At 47.6% G+C, this 21,832-nt stretch overlaps 1 protein-coding gene across 4 annotated transcripts in view; it reads right to left on the bottom strand.

Annotated features, from left to right (window-relative positions):
* The window catches only part of AXIN1 (axin 1), a 172,616-nt gene that overhangs the window by 4,293 nt on the left and 146,491 nt on the right, over positions 1 to 21,832 (bottom strand). For all 4 annotated transcript variants that reach the window (XM_077827636.1, XM_077827637.1, XM_077827638.1 and 1 more), the window contains 3 exons: positions 20,524 to 21,068; positions 16,480 to 16,656; positions 9,050 to 9,295 (listed from right to left, as the gene is read on the bottom strand). In XM_077827636.1, the coding sequence (XP_077683762.1) occupies positions 9,050 to 9,295; positions 16,480 to 16,656; positions 20,524 to 21,068 (968 nt within the window). The remainder of the gene's footprint in view (positions 1 to 9,049; positions 9,296 to 16,479; positions 16,657 to 20,523; positions 21,069 to 21,832) is intronic.

Raw genomic sequence — 21,832 nt, 5'->3', positions numbered from 1 at the left:
CCCTGGCTCTCCAGAGAGTGGGAGATAATGCTTGCCTGCCAGGAGGGGGTGCTGAGGTTTAATACTGATTCATATTTGTAAAGTCATGTTGACTCCTGGATGACAGGGGCTAGTCACCAGTGAAGTATTATGAGGAGCATCCTCTCCAAAGGTGAGCTTGAGCTCACCTGCACGAGCATGCTTAGCCCATCAGGGCAGTATGGGGTTGCTAGCACAGCTTGCTAGTCCCAGATACAGGTACGGAGGGTCAGGCTGACAGACAGACCCTATGGGGCTCCTGCTAGGGAGAGAGGATGCAGGTTCTACTTCAGCTGTGGCATATTTCAATCACTCCCCACCACTCCGTTTGAGGAAGAGGGCTCATGGGCTCCCACAAGCATGAGAGGGAGGGGGCTGTGCTAACAAGTCCTCCTCGGCTCTCAGGGCAGGAGCTCAGTGTCCCTTTGCAGGAGCCGGCGGGAGCGCTGCTAGCACGGGACACCTGTACAGACAGACAGGTGCGTGATTCCTGATGACCGCGCCGCCTCCAGAGGCAATCTGTGTCTGCAGAGCCCAGGTGGCACGCTTCTACACCCTCCTACAAATCATGGACTGGCCACGCGGCACATCAGCACAGCAGGGCATTCAGAGTCTGCTAAGAGGGAATCTAGTGCCGCCATAGTTTGTAATCTGCTGTGCATTCCCCCTCCAGCGCAATAAAAAGCAAGAAGAGAAATTTCCTTTCCATATGAGAGACAGCAATGATTTCTGAGCAATCTGCAGAATCCCTCTCTCTTGGGTCCTGGCGCTAGCCGTGTAAGTCCGTGGGGAATGCTCCCTGGACAGCCCTGAATCCACAGTTACAATATAAACACACGGCCACTGCCAGCCTGTCTGCTCCAGATCAGGATGGTGTTTCATTAGTCTACACAAACCGGATCATTTCTCTTACTCTTACATACAGAAATGCATAAGGCAGACTGACTTATTGAGGGCAGGACTTGTTTTCTTATTGCCAAGACAACTTTTCGGATGTTTTAACATCCTCAAAAGAAGCAAATCAAAGAGATAACTCAGTCCACTATTATAGAGGGGCACCCCCTTGCTATCAGCAGCTAATTTAGCAAGTGGTTTTGAATTTACACAATCTGGGAGCTGGTAAAAGGTTTCAGGGGGAGGAGCACATGCTCCCCTGAATCCGCAAAGCAGCTGTGTGTGTGAATGCACTTCTGGAGGTTTGGAGGCTACACAATCAGGGCAAGGCCCCTGGGAGCTGTGTGACAAATCCTAGGTAGCATTTTGTTAACAATCCCCCCAAAAGCCCACATGCCAGTGAAAGTGAAAGCAGGGAGTGAAAGCAGGTGGTCATGCTCCCGGCGTGGGGGGCACATTTTCAATCTTATTATTTTTGGAACCTCTTAAAGTGTTCACTATGCACAAGCCAGGGTACTGAGTTAGCTGGTGCTATGGTTCTGGCTGTCGCATCACAACTCAAAGAACTCTATTTTCAAAGGTGGATACACCGGGCAATAATAGCGCTTTGCACTTCTATAACACCTTTCATCTGTGCTCTTCTCATTCATAAAGTTTAGACAAATTCACCACTTGGCATGTGTGGGCTTAGCCAGAGGCAGCTTTTGCTCTGAAATCCATATAAGTTTGGCAGCTTTGAAAATTACAATACAGTGGACTGGATTAAAGGATGGTTTTATATTTATATAACTGGAAACTCACTATAAAAACAGAATTTGCCAAGCACATGAGTTAACCCCAGTTTTGCTATTTTGGAAATAACCGAGACCTTAACCTTTAAATATTGGCTCACATGCAGAGTGACTTTTTTATGACATGCCTATGTAAATATCGACATGGAAAACCTGGGCAGGGGAAACACTTCTTGCCTCCTTTCAAAGCCCTGAGGTGTGAAGTGCAGCTCAACTGTTGTTGGTACATGTTCTGCTCAGAGGAGCCTGTGAAAAAGAGTGCAGGGTTTCTAAGCACCCGGGGCCCCCCACTGCCAGCACAGCTTCACAGCCTCTCCAAGCCGCATCACAAAGCATAGGCTGCCCGGAAGCTAGGAGAGCATTCAAAAATCGAAACATCCTTGGGAAAAACACGCATTCCAATGAAAGTAAAAACAGTTCATACCGTCAGGCAAATTCTGAGCCAAAAGTTAATCAAAGAGGTGTGGAAAACCTCCCACTCCTTAGGTGTCTCCCAACTCTCCTAGCTCCAGGGATGGCTGAGATGTGTGCCTCGGAGGCCTGGGCTGTGCATTTGTGTGCTACAGATTATGCAAGTTACAGATGCCATCCACAGGCTTAATCCATGTTGCCCACAATAGTGATGGGTAAAGAAGCTCTTGTTCATCCTGTGAGACAGAGAGCGCTCAGTCTGTTCTGGGAACGAGAACGCCAAGGAACACAGACAAACGCCGGCAGCCTTGCTAGCCCACCAGGGCCCTGCTCCATCAGGGCAGCGTGAGTATAGGAGAGATGGCGGCAGCTTGACGCAGGTGGCCACGGCTCTCTCACAAATGGCTGTTAACTGAACATGCTAAGAGCGGGGAAACTCAAGAGATCCTGCGTCCCCTCTTCCTAGAGCTGAGAAAGGGGCTGCTGCAGTTCTGCTGGGGGGAATGCAGGGGAGGGGAATGACCGCTGGCTAAAACCCTTCTCGGCCCATCTGAGTCGCCTGTAAACCATGTTCCCACTTGGAGAAGCAACAGAATCCGACAGTTATGCTGTGCCCTGCTGGAGCACGTCTTTGGTGCCTCCCTTACTCCAAGGACCTCTCAAAACAGGAGGGAGGGAGAAATGCCAACGCCATGGGAAACAGGCTTGGGTTCTAGGCACGGCTAGGAGAGCACCTGTTCCTTTCCAAAGCACAGGCACGGGTTGCTAATGCCTAGGAACGCTGACTCTGGTACTTTTTATGGGCCTAGAAACCACCAACCCCCCCCCCAGCACGTTTTTAGACACCCCCCCCCCCACTTTTGCCATAAATCAAAGCAGTGTGGGCGGCCAGCACTGGGACAAACAGACAACGGTTTACAGAAAACACACAAAGAGCAGTGACACCTACTCAGACTTGGCAAGATACAGGTCAGGGACAGCGGGTGCCGCATTCGGCACTGGAATACAAGCTGGCCTAACAGAAGTGCAACCACACTGGATCTAAAGAACAATCTCAAACTAGAAACATGTGGCTACCCTCCATTGCTGCTAAAGATTACAGTACAGTATGGCACCGGCACAAGGAGCTCACTCAATGGGGCATTCCAGGGTACGAGCAAGGACCATTTTCCCGAACTCCTTGGTGGTGCGAAGGTCAGGAACTCACACATCAGCTCTTTGCATCAGGGCATCCCAGCACACGCTGCCAAAGCACTTGCCCAGCCCTTACTCACAGCCAGGCAGTTAGAGAGATTGCTGGAGTAGTCAATCATTCCCCCTCCCCACAAGAACGCTCCTAAACTCCACATGAGATCTACCTCTGCTACACACAGCAAGAGACCTGCCTGTGCAATGTGTCTCCCCCGCTCTCTGACCTGATTTCCAAGAGAAAAATGAATGCTGGGAACACTCTTGAATTGCTGAAGTCAGCTGTGCACCCCTCCTCTCTGTACCCTTTAACAGGACAGGGTTTGGTCCAGCTATGCAGAATCTCTCTGCCTCAACCTTAATTGATTTTAGCTATAAACAAGCCTTAAATACAGACCTTCTGAAAAAAAAACAGATTGGTGTCCTGATTGAACATCCATCCAAAATGTAACAGCTTACAAAAAGAAAAGATGGATTGACCAGACCGGCTGGGCACAGAAGGCGCTCTCATCTCTGGGGCAGCAACCCTGATAGAGAAGCAGCTCCTTGTGACACGCCCGCTCCAGGACCACAAAGAGCAGGCAACAAACCAGAAAGACTGCAGCACAAGGTGCTTCTTCGCAAACACCCCAGGAGCCATGATCAGAACGTCTAGCATGTGAGGAACCCTGTTGTTTGTGGAACAAGATCAAAAGTCTCAGAGCTGCTGCTTTTGGGAGCAGAACATTTTATTGGGGTGATCAACGTACCCAACATACGCTTTCCTCCTGAAACTGCAGCTCAGGGGCTGCTGTTTGTAAGTACTGTAATCTCTGACCCCTATAATAAACCAGACTTCTTCTCACGATCCCTTTGCACCAGCCCTTCGCCATACCAAGGAAGGTTCCCGAGCCCCACCTTTGTCCAATGTGCCATTATTGACTGTCCTGCTGGCTTGGACTGTTCAAAAGGACAATGTATAAATACTCCATCACAATGCTCCATCCTCCTCCCCAGCGGATGCATCTATAGGGCTCCCAGCCCCACTGAGCTAGTGGTTTTTCAGTACTGTCAGCTTTGGAAATGTGACGCTGAGTTACACTCCATGTACACAGCTCCAAGTGGTCGAGTGTTACTTCTGTTCTGAACATGAAATGCTATTTGAGAGCAAAGAGGATGTCTTAATGCTGCATTAAGATGATTCATTGCAGTTGCACTTATTATTACTTGTTCCCCATCCCTTGTGACTATCTAACAGGCTATTATGATGAGCGGCCTAGTTGCATCATGCTGGAGCCACACGTGAAAGAGGTGCCGTTTCGACAGGGAAGGAAGGAAGGCCCGTGGCACCAAGGCTGTTGGTACTCTGCACTGGACTCTGTGCCCGGGTAGCGTTATAAGGGCTGTGTTACTCCTGGGCAGAGGCAGAGCAAATGGACTAGCCTGAGGTCTGAGTGTCTGCCCCTGCCATGGCCGCATTCATTACATATCAAATGCACGTTAGAACGTCTGCTGGATGGGGAGCTTGGGCTGGGCATAAACTAGTGTGCCGCTTGCAGAAGCTGTCAGTCTGAACAGCTGATACACACCACCACCTGCCTAAGGGCTGCCTACATCTCACTGGGACCAAGCTAAAGAAACTGGCTGTGCACCGGAGGTGAGAGAAATGGTTCAGAGACATCAGTACAGGCAGAAAGAGAAGAGCGTCCCTGGGTCTGGGGTCTTTAATAACTGGGGAGGAGGGGGAGGGATCATTGTGCACCCAACACCTAACAGCTTCAGAACAGCTCCCAAGGAAGCCTGCACCTCCCGCAGCAGGGCTCCGCATAGGGAGAGCAGGGCCTGTCCAGCTATAAGAGTTTAATCTCTGTTGCGGGAAGGTTTGGCTGTCATTACAGTTGGGTACAGACACACGCTTCACATCCAGAGCCAGAACACAGTGGTGGCTAGAATGCTGCCGAGTGACATTGCTCACCTTTCTCTAGAGCAGCCAGGTTTTTTTAGGAGACAGCATAAGAGATTGTGAGGCTTCTGGATGGTCCCTTAGGAAGGAGGGGACAGCTTACAGAGAAGGTAAACATGTAAAGAATACGGTCAATTTGACAGGGAAATTAACCTTCCTAGAAGGGGTCAAAGAGTTTTGCTCTCTTAGAATGGTCAGGGCCAACTTGTTCCTTGTGCCCTCCCTCCTCCTTCGAAGGCGGACCCTGGAGTCCCCCGAGGCAGGGTCTCTGTAGGGAAGCTCTCTCTGCTTTCCCAAAGCAAAGAATGAGTCTCTACCAAACTCCACTGTTTCTTTGGGCTTTTGGTTCCATTGCAGTGGCTCCCCGCTGAAGTGAATGGCATTTTAAAAGGCGTAGTCTACAGGTACAGGCAGGTGTGATATAGGCATGGATTAAGGAAGTAATGCAAAAGCCTACAAGCCCCAGGCCGGTAAGATTTTTAACGTAGCCAAACAAGGCCTCAGGGGCAAAGAACAATTTGATGTAAGCAGCTAACCAATAAAGTGACCCCAGATTAGGTTATCACAAGATAGCCATGGCCCAACACCTCAGGATATAAGAAGTGTGATAAAACTGTGGATATTTAGAAAATAGATACTGCAATGTGCCAGATAAAGCTGGTTCGAGCATTCTGGGGATTCTGCGGACATCAGATGTCAGTCCAACCACAAAAACACCATGGTAACTAATTGACATATGTGCTAATAAGCTTGAGGTAAAAGGTCTAGTAATCTATGGGAGAAGGGCACCCCGACATTAGTGGGGTGTGGAAGTTCAAATAAGGAAGAGGGGCTGAAATGCTACTGAATACGCATTAGACTTAGTGGAGTCAGTATAACACATTATCAAAGCTGTATCACAGCCTGCATGCCTGGGACAGGCCAAGACAATGACCACGGGTGATGGTGACATGGAAAATAATGATTAACACTTCAGGTTGTTCTGCAATGGATGGAGTGAGTATATGGCTGCTCAGATGCTCATTCTATGTTCTCTCTATCTCGTTAGGTTGGAGTGTTTGTACCTTTGCTATCTGTGTTAATAAAACTATTGCAAATCCAGAACGTTTTTGCTAAGTGCAAATGTTGCAACTGTGGACGCCAGGGATCCCAAGTGATTCTAGTAATACTGGGCCTGATCTTGGGACAAGAACCTACCAAACCTTAGAGTGTTAGCTGGGAATTCTTAGGTAATCAATATAGTTAATACACAATTGTTTCTGTCATTGGAGGATTTTAAGAACAGGTTAGACAAACACCTTCCAGGAATGGTCTAGTTATTACATAGTCTTGCCCTGAGTGCAGGAGACTGGACTAGATGACCTCTCAAGGTCCCTTTCAGTCCTATACATCTATGATTCTATGCCATGAGGCTGGCCAGCGTCCCTGAAGGGGTGAACAATGCTGCATGGAAACAACCTCCTGTTAGAGCTAGCTGTCCCTAGCCAACAGCTATCCTTTACTAACTTGGTTTCTTGGGACTTTCTCCATATGCTTGAATCTCAGCCTTTGTATCTCACCTTCCCGCCCTCAGAGAATGAGGACACCCCATTACCCAGAGATCTTATTTTCAAGTCCCCTGGATTGCTAGTCCTACAAGGGCATGGACTCTAAAGGGGACACTGGCCCAAACATGTTTCCATGTGAGCATCAGGGTTTCTCCAGGCAATACAATTCAGCAGGGACATTTCTACTGATAGGAACTCTTAGCTCCTCCAAGGACTCCTGCATGCATTCTCGTGGGTCACTAAACAGGCTACCCACAAAGGACACAGGCACCTTTGCCTTTTATGACAGCTGTATTATTCTCTCCAGTTTCCAAGACTCTCTCAGAAACCAGAAATGAAACCATCCTTATTGGCACATTCCATGCAACAGACAGGTTTGTTTCATTCCTGTGTCCTCAACAGAGGGGCAATATGCCCACCCATTTGGGGAGGTTGCTTGTTGTGTGTGAGCATCTGCCCGACTAAGCTCAGCAGCACAGCCCTGAGAATGCAGCTGATTATGCAGCCTATTCTCCTGTCCTTGGCTAGACAGTAGGTACCACAATAACAAACACCACACACCACCATGTAGGTTCTACAGAGAATGTTGTTTACTATACTTGCTATATTATTTTAATTCTGCAGGTAGCATGGGAATCTGTATATAGGCCATGTGTCTGTGTCTATACATTTCTGGGAGGGTGGGTGGTTCTTTTAAATGCTCTTCAGAGCCAAGAGGACAATCCCTATCTGATCACACCAGTTTATAGGCAGGCTGGATATTTGGGGCTTAGCCTACTTGGGAATGCCCTTTAATTACAACTTGTCAATCTAAACCTCATGTAAACATTGCTCTGAGTCGGCCATAGGGCAGTTACATGAGAAAATAATTGAAACCAGGCAATTAGAGGTTGCCTTTGAAAAATTATGTCTAAGTTTCTAAGTAGGCAGACACTGAAGTTTCATGTCTCTGGAACACTGCATGAGCGGCTGTTTGCAATTGCCATTTAAAAAGGTATTTCATGGCAATGAAAGGCTTTCAGGCACTAGCGTTAATTATCTTGTACTTCTCAAATGCCTTTCATCTCAGGAGCTCAACATGTTTACGTAAATGCTGATTAATCCCACACCTCTCTTGCAAGGTACATTAGGGACAGGACTATTACCCCTGCTTGATAGATGAGGAAACTGAGTCACAGAGAGGCAAAGTGACTTGAACATGGCTGCACAGTGAATCAGTGCCAGAACAGAACTACGGTAGAACCTCAGAGTGACCAGTCAAGCACACACCTCGTTTGGAACCAGAAGTATGCAGACAGCAGCAGAGACCAAAAAAAGTGGGGAGTACAGTACAGTACTGCATTAAACGTAAACAACTAAAAAATAAAGGGAAAGTTTAAAAAAAAAGATTTGACCAGGTAAGGAACCTGAGCTGCTTTCACTTAAATTCAAATGGTTAAAAGCAGCATTTTTCTTCTGCATAGTAAAGTTTCAAAGCTGCATTCAGTCAATGTTCAGTTGTAAACTTTTGAAAGAACTATAACATTTTGTTCAGAGTTACGAACAACCTCCATTCCCAAGGTGTTTGTAACTCTGAGGTTCTACTGTAGAACCAAGTGTTTCTGCCTCTCCCTTCTCTGTTCCTGCCACGAGAACCACCTGCCATTTCGACTTTTAAGGACACCAACAAAAAGTGATCGTTTTACAGTTGCCAACTTCAGGAAGTCCCTTCACTGCACCACAGAAAATAAAGGCCATTAAAAATCACACCCCCGTTTAAATCAACTAAGCACTGCAGACCTCATGAAAACAAGTGAGCTCCTCCCCGCCAGAAGCCACGTACACACTGCTGGGGCAGTGAGAGAGGTCAACCCTGTAGAGCCCCCATCCCAGGCACTGCTCTAGGAACAGCTCACACAGCTCCTTTCCAGGAACTAAAACAGGACTTTGCCTTGTGCCTAGAGCAAGGGGATCCCTTCCAGCCCCACCATCTAAAGGCCCTGCTCCCCATTCTCGAGGCAGTTTTTGGCTTTTGCTCCTAGGCCCCTGGGATGCTCCCTGCTGTTGAAAGGATGAGGTGTTACAGAACATGCAGTGTCCTATGGCTTCCAAAACGTGCTCTTTTCTAACCACCTGCCACTCGCCTTTGTCTGGTAGATCCTGATAACTGCAGCAGGACCAGCTGAGTGGGTCACCGTGTCCTTCCCTCCTCACCTCTAGGTTCTGCTTCAGAACAGCCTCCCCTCCCCTCTCCGCCCGACCAGACTAAATCATCTCACCTCTGTTTGGGGGGCAGTTTGCCAGCCCTCTTCTCCTCTTCCTCCAGTCGCCTGCGTGCTTCTTCCAGCTGCGTCAGAGGGTTGGGGGCTGGGTTGGGCGGCATGGTAGGATCTTGAATGAACGGGTGAGAAGGCTGGGCGATGTTCCTGAGCTGGGCACTGACCCAGGGGTGCACAGCGACTGGGCGCTCGATGGAGAGAGGTCTGGGCATATCATGGGCCAGCTGCTTCTTGGCACCTGAGGAGCTTCACACACAAACACAACAACATTTGACCCATGCAGGCATGTCCCCTGATGGCTCTCAGTGCTTCACCGACTAGACACAGCGATCGCCCAGCCACCCTGGGCACTTTCTGCACTGTCACCCAGCTAGGAGGGAATGGAGAATACTATACATCCAGCTCCAGCGCTAGGGAGGATTTAGGGGGGTACCAAGGAACCGTCTGAGATGGAATTTTTCAAGGCCACTGGGGAGAGCAACCAGCTTCCTACAAAATGGGACCTGGGGTCACATATGGTTGGGACCTATTTTATGAGTCATATGAGACATCCAATCCATGTAAATAAAACTAATAGTAGTTAGATAAAAAAGAGCGGTCACTCCCCTGTGCAGTAAGGTGTTCGAGATGTGCCCCTCTGGGTGCCTCGCGTGCTCTCGATTGGAGACTGTCATTAGCAGTGTCCATTCAGCCCATGCACACGCTGCAGATATCCTCGTGCCCCTTGCTGCGTGGGTGAACTGCCCTCAGCTCCTTCTCCACTGCCGAGCCTCCGAAGGAAACTTCGAAGCAGAGGAGAAAGGAGGGCGGGCAGTGCAGCACCCATAGGGGGCACATCTCGAAGAACTACAGTCAATGCACAGGTTATTATTCTCCGAGTAGTGCCCCATGGGTGCTCCAATTCAGGTGACTCCCGAGCAGCATCCCCATAAGACGGAGGCAGCTTCGGATCTGCATTGCCAACTGCTGCATCAGACCTAGAGGCACCGACTCAGGCGTAGTGCCTGGACCATCACGGAGCAGCTCTGCAGATCTCAGATGCTGGGACATTTTGAAGTAAAGCCTACATCTAGACTGAGACCTCGCAGGGTGAGCTGCCACACCAGAACAGGGTGGAATGCTGGCAGCAGCGTACAAGCAGTAATACCCCCAGAAATCCATTTTGATAGTCTTTGGGCAGGAACAGCACGCCTTTTAGATCTGTCTGCAAATGAAACAAACAGTCTAGATTTACAAATGATTTAGTCATATCCAGATTGATGGCTAACATCTACAGCACGGAAAGCAGTCTCCAGATGGGAATTCTGGGGTTTTGGAAGAATACTGGTGGGTAAATGATCTGATTGAGATGAAACTCAGAAGACACTTTAGGAGGAAACCTGGAGTGTGGCAGTAAGGAAACCCTGTCCTTGTAGAACCCTGTTAAAGGAGGGTCTGCCATGAAGGCCCTGATCCCTCCAACTCGGAGAGCTGATGTAATAACCACTAAAAAGGTAGTCTTGATAGACAAATACAGTAAAGGGCAGGTTGCCAGCACCTCAAAAGGGGGTTTCATGACATTATTAAGAACAAAATTAAGGTCCCAAACTGGGGTGGGGACTTTCATCTGTGGAGAAAGGTTTTCCAGACCTTTCATGAACCTTACAGTTGTAGGGTGAGGAAACAGCGAGAACTCCACAACGGTGGCATGAAAAGCTGTAAGGTGGCCAAACGAACCTTGAGAGAACTAACTGACAGTCCAGATTGCTTTCATTGCAGCAGGTAACCCAGAACAAGTGGAAGAGAGGTGGATTTGGGAACAGCTCCCTGGAGTTCACACCAGTCACTAAATCATCTCCGCCTTTTGAAGGTAAGCATTTCTGGTAGACTCCTTCCTACCATTTAGAAATATCTGTTGTACCTCTGCAGAACAAGCTGACTAACCCCATGAACCATCAAGGAGTCATGCCTTGAGGCGAAGAATGCTCAGATTGGGATACAGCAGTGGATCGTCATCCTGGGAGAGCAGTAGAGGAGTGTCTAGGTGAAGCAGGTAAAGAAACCATGCCTGCCTCAACCATGGGGCTATTAGGATAATTCTGGCCTTGTCCTGTCTGATTTTGTTCACAACTCTGAGAATCAGAGGCACCAGGGGAAAAGCATAGAATATCATAGAATATCAGGGTTGGAAGGGACCTCAGGAGGTCATCTAGTCCAACCCCCTGCTCAAAGCAGGACCAATCCCCAACTAAATCATCCCAGCCAGGGCTTGTCAAGCCTGACCTTAAAAACTTCTAAGGAAGGAGATTCCACCACCTCCCTAGGTAACGCGATCCAGTGTTTCACCACCCTCCTAGTGAAAAAGTTTTTCCTAATGTCGAACCTAAACCTCCCCCACTGCAACTTGAGACCATTACTCCTTGTCTATCATCTGCTACCACTGAGAACAGCCTAGCTCCATCCTCTTTGGAACTCCCTTTCAGGTAGTTGAAAGCAGCTATCAAATCCCCCCTCATTGTTCTCTTCCACAGACTAAACAATCCCTCAGCCTCTCCTCATAAGTCATGTGTTCCAGTCCCCTAATCATTTTTGTTGCCCTCCGCTGGACATTTTCCAATTTTTCCACATCCTTCTTGTAGTGTGGGGCCCAAAACTGGACACGGTGAGGCCTCACCAATGTCGAATAGAGGGGAATGATCACATCCCTCAATCTGCTGGCAATGCCCCTACTTATACATCCCAAAATGCCATTGGCCTTCTTGGCAACAACGGCACACTGTTAACTCATATCCAGCTTCTCGTCCACTGTAACCCCTAGGTCCTTTTCTGCAGAACTGCTGCCTAGCCATTCGGTCCCTAGTCTGTAGCGGTGCATGGGATTCTTCCGTCCTAAGTGCAGGACTCTGCACTTGTCCTTGTTGAACCTCATCAGATTTCTTTTGGCCCAATCCTCTAATTTGTCTAGGTCCCTCTGTATCCTATCCCTACCCTCCAGCGTATCTACCTCACCTCCAGTTTAGTGTCATCTGCAACCTTGCTGAGGATGCAATCCACACCATCTTCCAGATCATTTATGAAGATATTGAACAAAACCGGCCCCAGGACCGACCCTTGGGGCACTCCACTTGATACTGGCTGCCAACTAGACATGGAGCCATTGATCACTGCCTGTTGAGTCCGACAATCTAGCCAACTTTCTATCCACCTTATAGTCCATTCATCCAGCCCATACTTCTTTAACTTGCTGGCAAGAATACTGTGGGAGACAGTGTCAAAAGCTTTGCTAAAGTCAAGGAACAACATGTCCACTGCTTTCTCCTCATCCACAGAGCCAGTTATCTTGTCATAGAAGGCAATTAGATTAGTCAGGCATGACTTGTCCTTGGTGAATCCATGCTGACTATTCCTGATCACTTTCCTCTCCTCTAAGTGCTTCAGAATTGATTCCTTGAGGACCTGCTCCATGATTTTTCCAGGGACTGAGGTGAGGCTGACTGGCCTGTAGTTCCCAGGATCCTCCTCCTTCCCTTTTTTAAAGATTGGCACTACATTAGCCTTTTTCCAGTCATCCGGGACTTCCCCCGATTGCCATGAGTTTTCAAAGATAATGGCCAATGGCTCTGCAATCACACCTGCCAACTCCTTTAGCACTCTCAGATGCAGCGCATCCGGCTCCATGGACTTGTGCTCATCCAGCTTTTCTAAATAGTCCTAAAAGCATGAAACAGCTTTATCATCCAAGTGAGGAGAAAGGCATCCCCTAAGAAATTGCGACCTAATCCCCTCTTGAACAGAGCAGATGGCATTTTTTGTCTGTAGCTGTCCCGTTTCTGGAAACCCCAAAGCCTGAACTATGCCAACAAGAAACTGGGAATAAACTCCCATTCGTAGTCTTGGGAAAAATACCTGCTGAGAGCATCGGCTGTGACATTTCCCTGCCCAGGAGATATACTGCTAGAATTCTTATGCAATGTTTCATAACCTTATTGCTTCGGTGCATCGGGAAGGCGATCTCACGCCTCCCTGCTGGTTGATACAGAACATGCAGGCCCCATTGTCTCTCATGACTCCGATAGACCTGTGTCTGATGAGAGGCAGAAAATGAAGGCAGGTATTTCTAACTGCTCTGAGCTCCAACAGGCTGGTATGGAGGGTGGTTTCTTGGGGTAGCCATCTGCCCTATACTGTGAGAGCACTGAGGTGCGTGCCCCATCCTAACAGAGATGCATCCATGGTTGTGGTTACCATTGGTGTCAGCTGGAGGAAGGGAACTCCTGTGCCTATATTGCAATGAGCCTGCCACCAGTCTAGGGAGCATTTCACCCACTGAGGAACTGAACCTGTTTGTTGACAGTGGTTTTCAACCTTTTTTATTTGTGGACCCCTAAAAATTTCAAATGGAAGTGTGAACCTCTTTGGAAATCTTAGACATGTCTGTGGATCCCCTGGGATCCATGGCCATAGATTGAAAACCACTGATCTAGGCTGTCTGGTTGGTGAGTAAACTGATCTAAAGGCACCCCTGGAAACAGTGAAGAGTAATCTTGCATGTTCTGCCACAAAAGTACAAGTCGCTATGTGATGTAGAAGTTGAAGACAGTTTTTGACTGAAGTCCATTTTTCTTTGGCATGAGGAAGTACCTCAGATAGAAGCCCCTTTCCCTGTGTTGAGTGGGGACCAGCTCTATCACTCCTGAACAAAGGAGGAAGTTTATTTCCTGTCTTGTTAAGAGCTCATGAGACGCGTCCCTGAAGAGGGATGTGGAAGGGGAATGAGGAGGAGAGAGGTAGATAAAATGGATGGTGTAGCCTGATGATATTATCTCCAGCACCCGTTTGCCCAAGGTGATACACCCCCATGCTTGTCGGAAATGGGAGAGTTGGTCTCCAAATGGGGGGAGGTGGGCAAATCACTGGAGCTGACAGGCTAAAGAGAGGGGAGGGTCCAAACCCTACATCATCCTGTCAAAACTGGTGCTTTGAAGATGAAGCCTGCTATGAATTTGTGCCGGGTGGGTTAGAGGATCTCTGGAGGCTACGTCTCTTTTTGGAGGTTCCGTTGATCTCTGAAAACCAGAGAATTGCATCGGGTGGAATATTTGAGTCGTTTGTCATCTACTGAATTTTCTTTTGTTTGCGGAATGTAGATAACTAACAAATGTAATGTGACCCTGGAGTCTTTCAGGGTATGCAACGATTTGTTGGTATTCTCTGTGAACAACTTCAGACCATCAAATGGGAAATCCTCTACCATATTCTGGAATTCTCTGGAGAAACCAGACAGCTCAAGAAAAAGGGGGTTCTTACATGGGTACCCAGAACCCTGGAGACATATCAATAATACTGAAGGTAGGTCTCCATCATCGATCTCTTCTTCCTCTAATGGGGGAGCACTGAGCGAAAGAGGAAGTGATGGTACCGGGACGTATAAGGGTCCGGAGACAAAGTGGTTCTTGGTACCAAGAGATGCTTGTTACCTGCACGAAACAGAGACTCTCGTTCAGCAGTCACCGGTAAGTCCTTCGGGTACCAAAAGTCTTGTGGTGCCGAGTGGCGTTGCAGTATTGACGGCCCAGCACGCTTGTCCCTGTAGGATGGTACTGAGGGTTTTGAGTACTTCACAGGTGGTGCTGCTGTAGATGGGGGCTTAGTTTTACATGGGACTTGATTTTCCGGTTCTTCAGTGCCCTGGATTTGAAGGCTAAACAGAAGTTACACTTCTGTAAGATGTGAGACTCTCCTAGACTGCGAATGCACTTAGAGTGTCTGTCATTAACTTGGATAGCCTCTCTAAGTGAGAGGCAATGTTTAAACCCTGGAGAAGGGGTATGCCCCTTGCATGGAGGATTTCCTTGGAGGAAATAAAACACTCTCTCAAATAACCAGTAACTAACTACCAAACTAAGCAGCTAAAGTAAAACAAACTCAGAACTAAGTCAGCAAGCAGCTGAGGCACGCACAATGAAGACATGCTCAGCTCTGTCTCAGGCTGTGGTGGGTCAGAAGGAATTGGGGACAGTTTGCCCATACAGCCTAAGATAGCTGGGGGGCGGGAGGGGGCATGAGGATATCAGCAGCGAGTGTGTGGGATGAACGGACACCGCTAATGAAAGTCTCTAATGGTAGGCGAGTGGGGCACCCACGGGGACACTACTCGAAGAATATTCTCTTTCAAAATTCTCCTAATAGGCTTCCATAGAGCATGCACTGGTAAGTGATGGCTCCATTTCCAGGCTATGTATCCCATTTGCTCACTATATTTTGCAATGTTGTCGTAGCTGTGTCGGTCCCAGGATATTAGAGAGACAAGGTGAGTGAGGTAATAGCTTTTATTGAACCAACTTCTGTTGGTGAGAGAGACAAGTTGTCGAGCTGACACAGAGCTCTCTCTAGCTCGAAAGCATATCTCCTTCACTGGCAAAAGTTGGTCCCGTAGAAGATATTATCTCCTCTGCCTTGTGTCTGTCACTATTTTTTGGCATATCCATGTGCAGTCAGCGCTGCAGCACAGTGAGGGTCCTTCTCAAGCAGAACCAGTGGCACAGGGTGACTCATAATCAGTAGCTCAAACTTGCCATGGCCTGGCACTTCGAGTCTCATTAACATGCTATGCAGCCAGACAATTGTGGGCACCACTACAGGGGGAGAGAGGAAAACAAGAGACTATCAATGAGCAAAAAGGAGAGTAGCATGGTAAAGCCAAGTGCTGGAATTTCTTGCAGGTACAGTAGACACCCAGAACATCCAATCCTGCACTGCCAGGGTGCAGCTTAAGTTGGCCACATGTGCAGTCAGCACTTAGTTAATAATTCTGTTGATCATGTGCAGCCGGACTAGTATCCAGCTCCCGAAACTGCTGGCTCTCAGGGCTGGCTGGAGAAGTCACGGCTGAGTGCTGCCAGCAAGCCAAGCAGCCACAACTCTGAATCCAGCCAGACAGGGAGCAGATCTGCTGAGTTAGAAAGGGTCTTCTGGGAAAGTCTCTTTTCTGCCCACACATTAAAGGGCTGAATATATTCCAGGGCTAGTGCATCCTGGTAAGCCAGAGCTCTTGGGACTCTGGAGGGCATGGAACTGAACACAGCCACCTGCTGGCACTGCCAGGGCGCCTGCTTCCAGCCCTCCACGTCTGAGGAGTGGTTCTTGAGAACCCCTGTAACCAGGCTCAGCTAGGGCTGGGGGGGCTTCGATACAGCTAGGCACATGAGAACGCGTTTGGCCATTTTATTCGGAGTCAAAACACCCTGTCTGTACAACCAAACCCCACACACCTGTCATGAACTTGTGGCATCTCAATACAGACTCCGGCCATCCCCACATGGGGTGCCCGAACAAGATGCAGGGCTCCCGAAGAGCTGAGCCCTCATAACTGTGCTCTCACACCTCTTCCCACTGCCCCCAGGAATGCTGCTGTACAATGGTATGCAGGCTCTACTCTGCCAAGCCCTTACCCATGGCTTGTTTTCTTATGCCTGCTGATCTCCTTCTCTCCTTCGATGATCCACTGCAGGATTTTCTGGTTCCTCTCCATGTCCTCAGGAGATCCGGGCACCTCATAGCTGGCACCATCACTTTTCCCTGAATCGGTCTTCTTGACATTTCTTTTTGAAAGTAGACTCGCTTTGCCACTGCAAGAAGAAGGCTTGAGACATTAGCTACTCATCTGAACTCCCAGACAGCAGAGAAGTGGCAGACTTGGGACACTTCTGCTTTCTAGCTACACTCAGGTGGCAGCTCAATGCCCCTGAATGACAGCCCCACAATCTGAACTGGTTTACAGAAGCTCAGCAACACAGCTTGGGGATATCCCAGTGATACGTGGAATTACCTCTGCCCTGCGATCCAACCCACCAGTTTTCAGTAGTTTAAATCAAAGACTAGGCTGTGCTTTAGGCTGAAAGTTGCCTGGAGCCTGGATCACCCGGATATATCCCACCTAACCAATTCGCTACCACTGCAGGGGCCTTGGGCATTGGTGGCATCTTGGTCTTGCCTGTCCTCTGCCTGTGCAACACAACAGTTTAGTCTCCAGAGGACTGAAATACTTTGGTCTACCCAAGTTATTGGCTCAAAGCACGGATAACTAACTGGGTGAAACTGGCTGGCCCTGATCATCAGACTAGATAATCTAATGGTCCCTTCTGGTCTTAAATGCCATGAAACTAGGAAGGGCTGAGGCAGTGTATATGCCTGTTTAAGTCGCAAGGATGCCAGGCCTCTCACCCGTTCTACACTGTGATGATTATCCTGTCACGCAAGGAAGGCTGTGCATGGCTGCCCTCTGGAGCCAGGGGACTTCTCCATTGCCAAAGGGGTCACAGCAATGTGACACAATTACAGCTGTCAATTAATAGCAGTTAACTCACGAGATTAACTCAAAAAATTAATTGTGATTAATAAAGTTAATCGCATTGTTAAACAATAGAATACCAATTGAAATTTATTAAATATTTTTGGATGTTTTTCTACATTTTAAAATATACTGTATTGATTTCAGTTACAACACAGAATACAAAGTGTACAGTGCTCACTTAATATTATTTTTGATTACAAATATTTGCACTGTAAATATGATAAAGAAAGAATATTTTTCAATTCACCTCATACAAGTACCATAGTGCAATCTCTTTGTCGTGAAAGTGCAACTTACAAATTCATATTTTTTTTGTTACATAACTGCACTCAAAAAACAAAACGATGTAAAATTTTAGAGCCTACAAGTCCACTCAGTTGTACTTCTTGTTCAGCCAATCACTAAGGCAAATAAATTTGTTTACATTTATGGGACATAATGCTGCCCACTTCTTATTTACAGTCACCTAAAAGTGAGAACAAGCGTTCACATGTGTTCACATTTGTAGCCGGCATTATAAGGCATTTATGTGCCAGATATGCTAAACATTCGTATGCCCCTTCATGCTTCGGCCACCATTCCAGAGGACATGCTTCCATGCTGATGATGCTCGTTACAAAAAAATGTGTTAATTACATTTTTGACTGAACTCCTTGGAGGAGAATTGTACGTCTCCTGTTCTGTTTTACCCACATTCTGCCATATATTTCTTGTTATAGCAGTCTTGGATGTTGACCCAGCACATGTTGTTAGTTTTAAGAACACTTTCACTGCAGATTTGACAAAATGCAAAGAAGGTACCAATGTGAGATTTCTAAAAATAGCTACAGCACTCCTGGCTGAACAAGAAGTAGGACTGAGTGGACTTGTGGGCACTAAAGTTTTACATTGTTTTATTTTTATTTTTGAGTCCAGTTATTTTTTTGTACATAATTCTACATTTGTAAGTTCAACTTTCATGATAAGGTGATTGCATTACATTATTTTTATTAGGTGAATTGAAAAATACTATTTCTTTTGTTTTTTACTGTGCAACTATTTGTAATTAAAAATAATAATATAAAATGAGCACTGTACACTTTGTATTCTGTGTGGTAATTGAAATCAATATATTTGAAAATGTAGAAAACTACCATTTATTTGAATATTTTTGGATTTCTATTATTAACAGTGCGATTCATCGCGATTGAATCGCTTGACAGCCCTAGATGCAATGCTTGGCAGATCATCCTGGTGAGGGAGTGAAAGACTCGGCTAAATGCCAAACTCTTAGCCTCAACATGGCAACATAGCCCAACCTTAGACCATCCGGCCAGTTCTGGATCTGAAATATACCACCCAGAATAGGATTTGCCACTCCAGATCGGAGCATTGCTCCAAGTCTGGGTCTCTTCTTCCTTCCACACAAGATCAGACAGCGGACTCATCGAGAGTCTGATACCCCAGGCCTACCAAGTCCAGTGTTCTCCTTGATGCTTCAGAATAGGGCAAATGACTGAGTAATACCCCAGAGGGGAAACTCCTTCCTGGTCTCCCCATAGGCTCTCTGCTTATGTCTTGAGTACACTGTGAAGCTTCTCTGCAACCAAAAGAGCTCACTCTTTATTTTACATCAGGGCTAGATTCCAGGAAACGCAGCAATCCCTGAGAGCCCGTGCCTGTAGGATGCTGCCAGGCTGCAATGTGAACTGCCCCAGTGCAGGGCTTTTAGACTCTTCAACACCTACTCCCCCCAAGGACTATATACCAACCTGTCCTGGTGGAGTATTCGAGCAGCCCTCTTCCAAAGTCCTGCAGAACTAGCTCATGCCAGCCCATCATCAACCTTCACCCTCCCACCCCCTCCCCATCCTCCAAATGAATCAGTTCTGGTCTCCCTCCCCCACTTCTGCTTTGTGGGCTCCTCTGCGCTTCTGCCCCGATCCCTCTGCTCTCTGGCCCCCACTACCCTACCCTTAAAGGGGAAGCACAACTGCTCTCCTCCCCTTCCTCCTGGGGAAAATGCAGCAGCTTCAGCCTCTCTGCTCCTCCTCCTCCTATCAAAGGAGCTGTGTTGCTTAGGCTGCTCTATTCTGTGCCCCACACCTCCCATCCTAGGGAGGAGTTAGTGACTCTCCGGCCCACTCAGCCAGTTTGCCCACCAAAGCTCCTACTACCTGGGGCTTGCAGCCAGCCCTCTCAGTTAGTTCCACACTGTGACATTTATTAGTACAGGGGATTTACTGAGCACCCATCAGCGGGATCAGAATGAAATCTGGATGATGCCTACAAGAATAATGCAATAATGTAACTAACAAAACCCGGCCCAATGGAACAGGAACAAACTCTCATCACTGCCTTCTCCCCTGCACCTGAGCAGAAAGAGAGGTGGGAACAGGGGAAGTGAAGATGGAACAGGAAGAAATTTTAGATCCTCCAGTGATCGTCCTCAGGCAGATGGTCCCAAGAAATGGCCCCGTCACTGAGAAACAGTCCCTATCAGACTGAACGCTGGGATGGAGGGCTAGGTCAACCTAGCTAATCTTGGTTACTTTTGCAAGACAGGGACAGGAAGTTCCAGCAAGTCCCTTTGGTCCTGAATTATGAAGGGCTCTTACGCACTTGCATTGACACTCCCCATTAACAAGGCCCTGAAACAAAGCCATTAGTTTGGGGGCTGTGAATGCAGGATGTGAGGAGAAGCCAACTTTTAGGCACCTTCAGCACATTGAGAGAGCCTAGGTACAGCACACAGAGATCCTAGGTACAGCACACAGAGAGCGCCTAGATACAACATTAATATCACCACTAGTAAAGGAGCAAAACAGCCCTCGTGCACTGTAGCTGCAGCAGTTCCAGGGCAACTTTAAAGGGAGTCTTTGCAGCAACATACCCCAGAACTGATAAGGGACAGCATGAACGACTGTGGAGAGATCTACTGCTGAAGGAAACGGACTGCCAAGGAGAAGAGCGGCACTCCACCCTGTCCCAACATGGACTGCCATGCTCAGAGAACAGCCCAGAGTGACTCCTGAATTCCACACCTCTGCTACAAGCGGGGACCCAAGCCCATTTTGCGCATTTATTTGCATGATGCAGTCCATTCCCAAGTGACCTTTCTACAAAGCAATGGCTATAGGACTCCCACTGGTCCTGCACTCACCTGTAGCCCAAGGAATCTGCAGGGTTGGGAGCCAGGCCCATGCTTTCAGTGTAGTTCCGGGATTTTGTTGCATAGTTATGTGAATCTACATTCCAAGCAAAGCTGTTTTGCACTCTCTGAGTGGCTTCAGCCTCAATCTGCTCCTTCGGTTTCATCACGCTGTGGTGATGAATGTGGTGGTAGATATGTTTATGGTGGTATAAGTTAGCTGCATCCAGTTTCATTCCTGATTTTGTTGCATGCTTGCCATGCCCTGGAGGTATTGTCCCTTGCATCTTTCCAGCATGGCCACTTTCCGGTGACCGGGGCTTAGGTGAATGGCGGCCTGGTCCAGGGGACTGACAACCTGGCGTTTTCATTACTCGCTGTACATGTTCATCGAGAATGCTCTCTGGATTTTCTTCATGAGCATCTCGCAGCTGCATCCCAGCACAACCCATCTCGGAGTAACGAGGAGTGAAGTGATGCAAGGCCTGGGCAGAAGGCAGCTTGTGGCTAATGACTGAAGGACCAGAAGAGATGTCTGCGTCCTCACCTTCTTCTTCCTGCAGGAAAATGGAAAGAGAGGAGAAACTTCAAGTATAGGTCGTCTATCATATTAGGGGCAGACAGGAAGATAGGCTTGTGTGTGTTTCTCTGACCATATCATAAACAAACAGCTGGGATGTACAGAAGGAAATCCTTGAAAACCATAATTTGATTATATTTAGGAGAAGACAGTTCCTGCTTAAACTGCTGAGTACCTTGGAGAAATGACTGTAATGACCAACAAAGGAAAGGCAGCTACATCTTTTAAGCATAGTTCCCAAAGAGCATTTAATAAAGTATCAAATCAAAGCAAACTGGATAAAATAGAAGAGTTCTAGGATAGACAATAAAAGCGTTTGTTGAATAGGAAAAAAAAAATTATAGGAACAAGTGATGGAAAATGGAAAGAAATGGCAGGGCTATCCACAGGAGAGATTCGGGACCTACCATTCAGATGATTATTTCAAAATGTAAGAAAAGCAGTGCTGATCACACAAAAGCAGAGGATACGAGAGATAATTTAATGATGACAGCAGCGTGAGAGGTTTCAGAAATCAAGGCTCTACCTTCCAAATGCATGACCTCTGAGGCCTAAGGCAAAATACTTCACACGTCTGAAGAAACGGGATTATAACTCAAATACTCACTGTGCCAGTCTGCGAGTGGATCATGGAGAGCAGTTGATAACTGTATTTTAAAACACCAAATTCCATTTGAACCCATGAGCATGCCAGTAAGAAGGAAAACTTTCCACTGCTGGCAGCCAGGAATTTTGAAGCTG

Source organism: Eretmochelys imbricata, chromosome 10, assembly GCF_965152235.1.
Source record: "Eretmochelys imbricata isolate rEreImb1 chromosome 10, rEreImb1.hap1, whole genome shotgun sequence".
Lineage (NCBI taxonomy): Eukaryota > Metazoa > Chordata > Testudines > Cheloniidae > Eretmochelys > Eretmochelys imbricata.
Note: the sequence above shows the minus strand (reverse complement) of the source record. Positions and strands in the feature narration are given on the sequence as shown.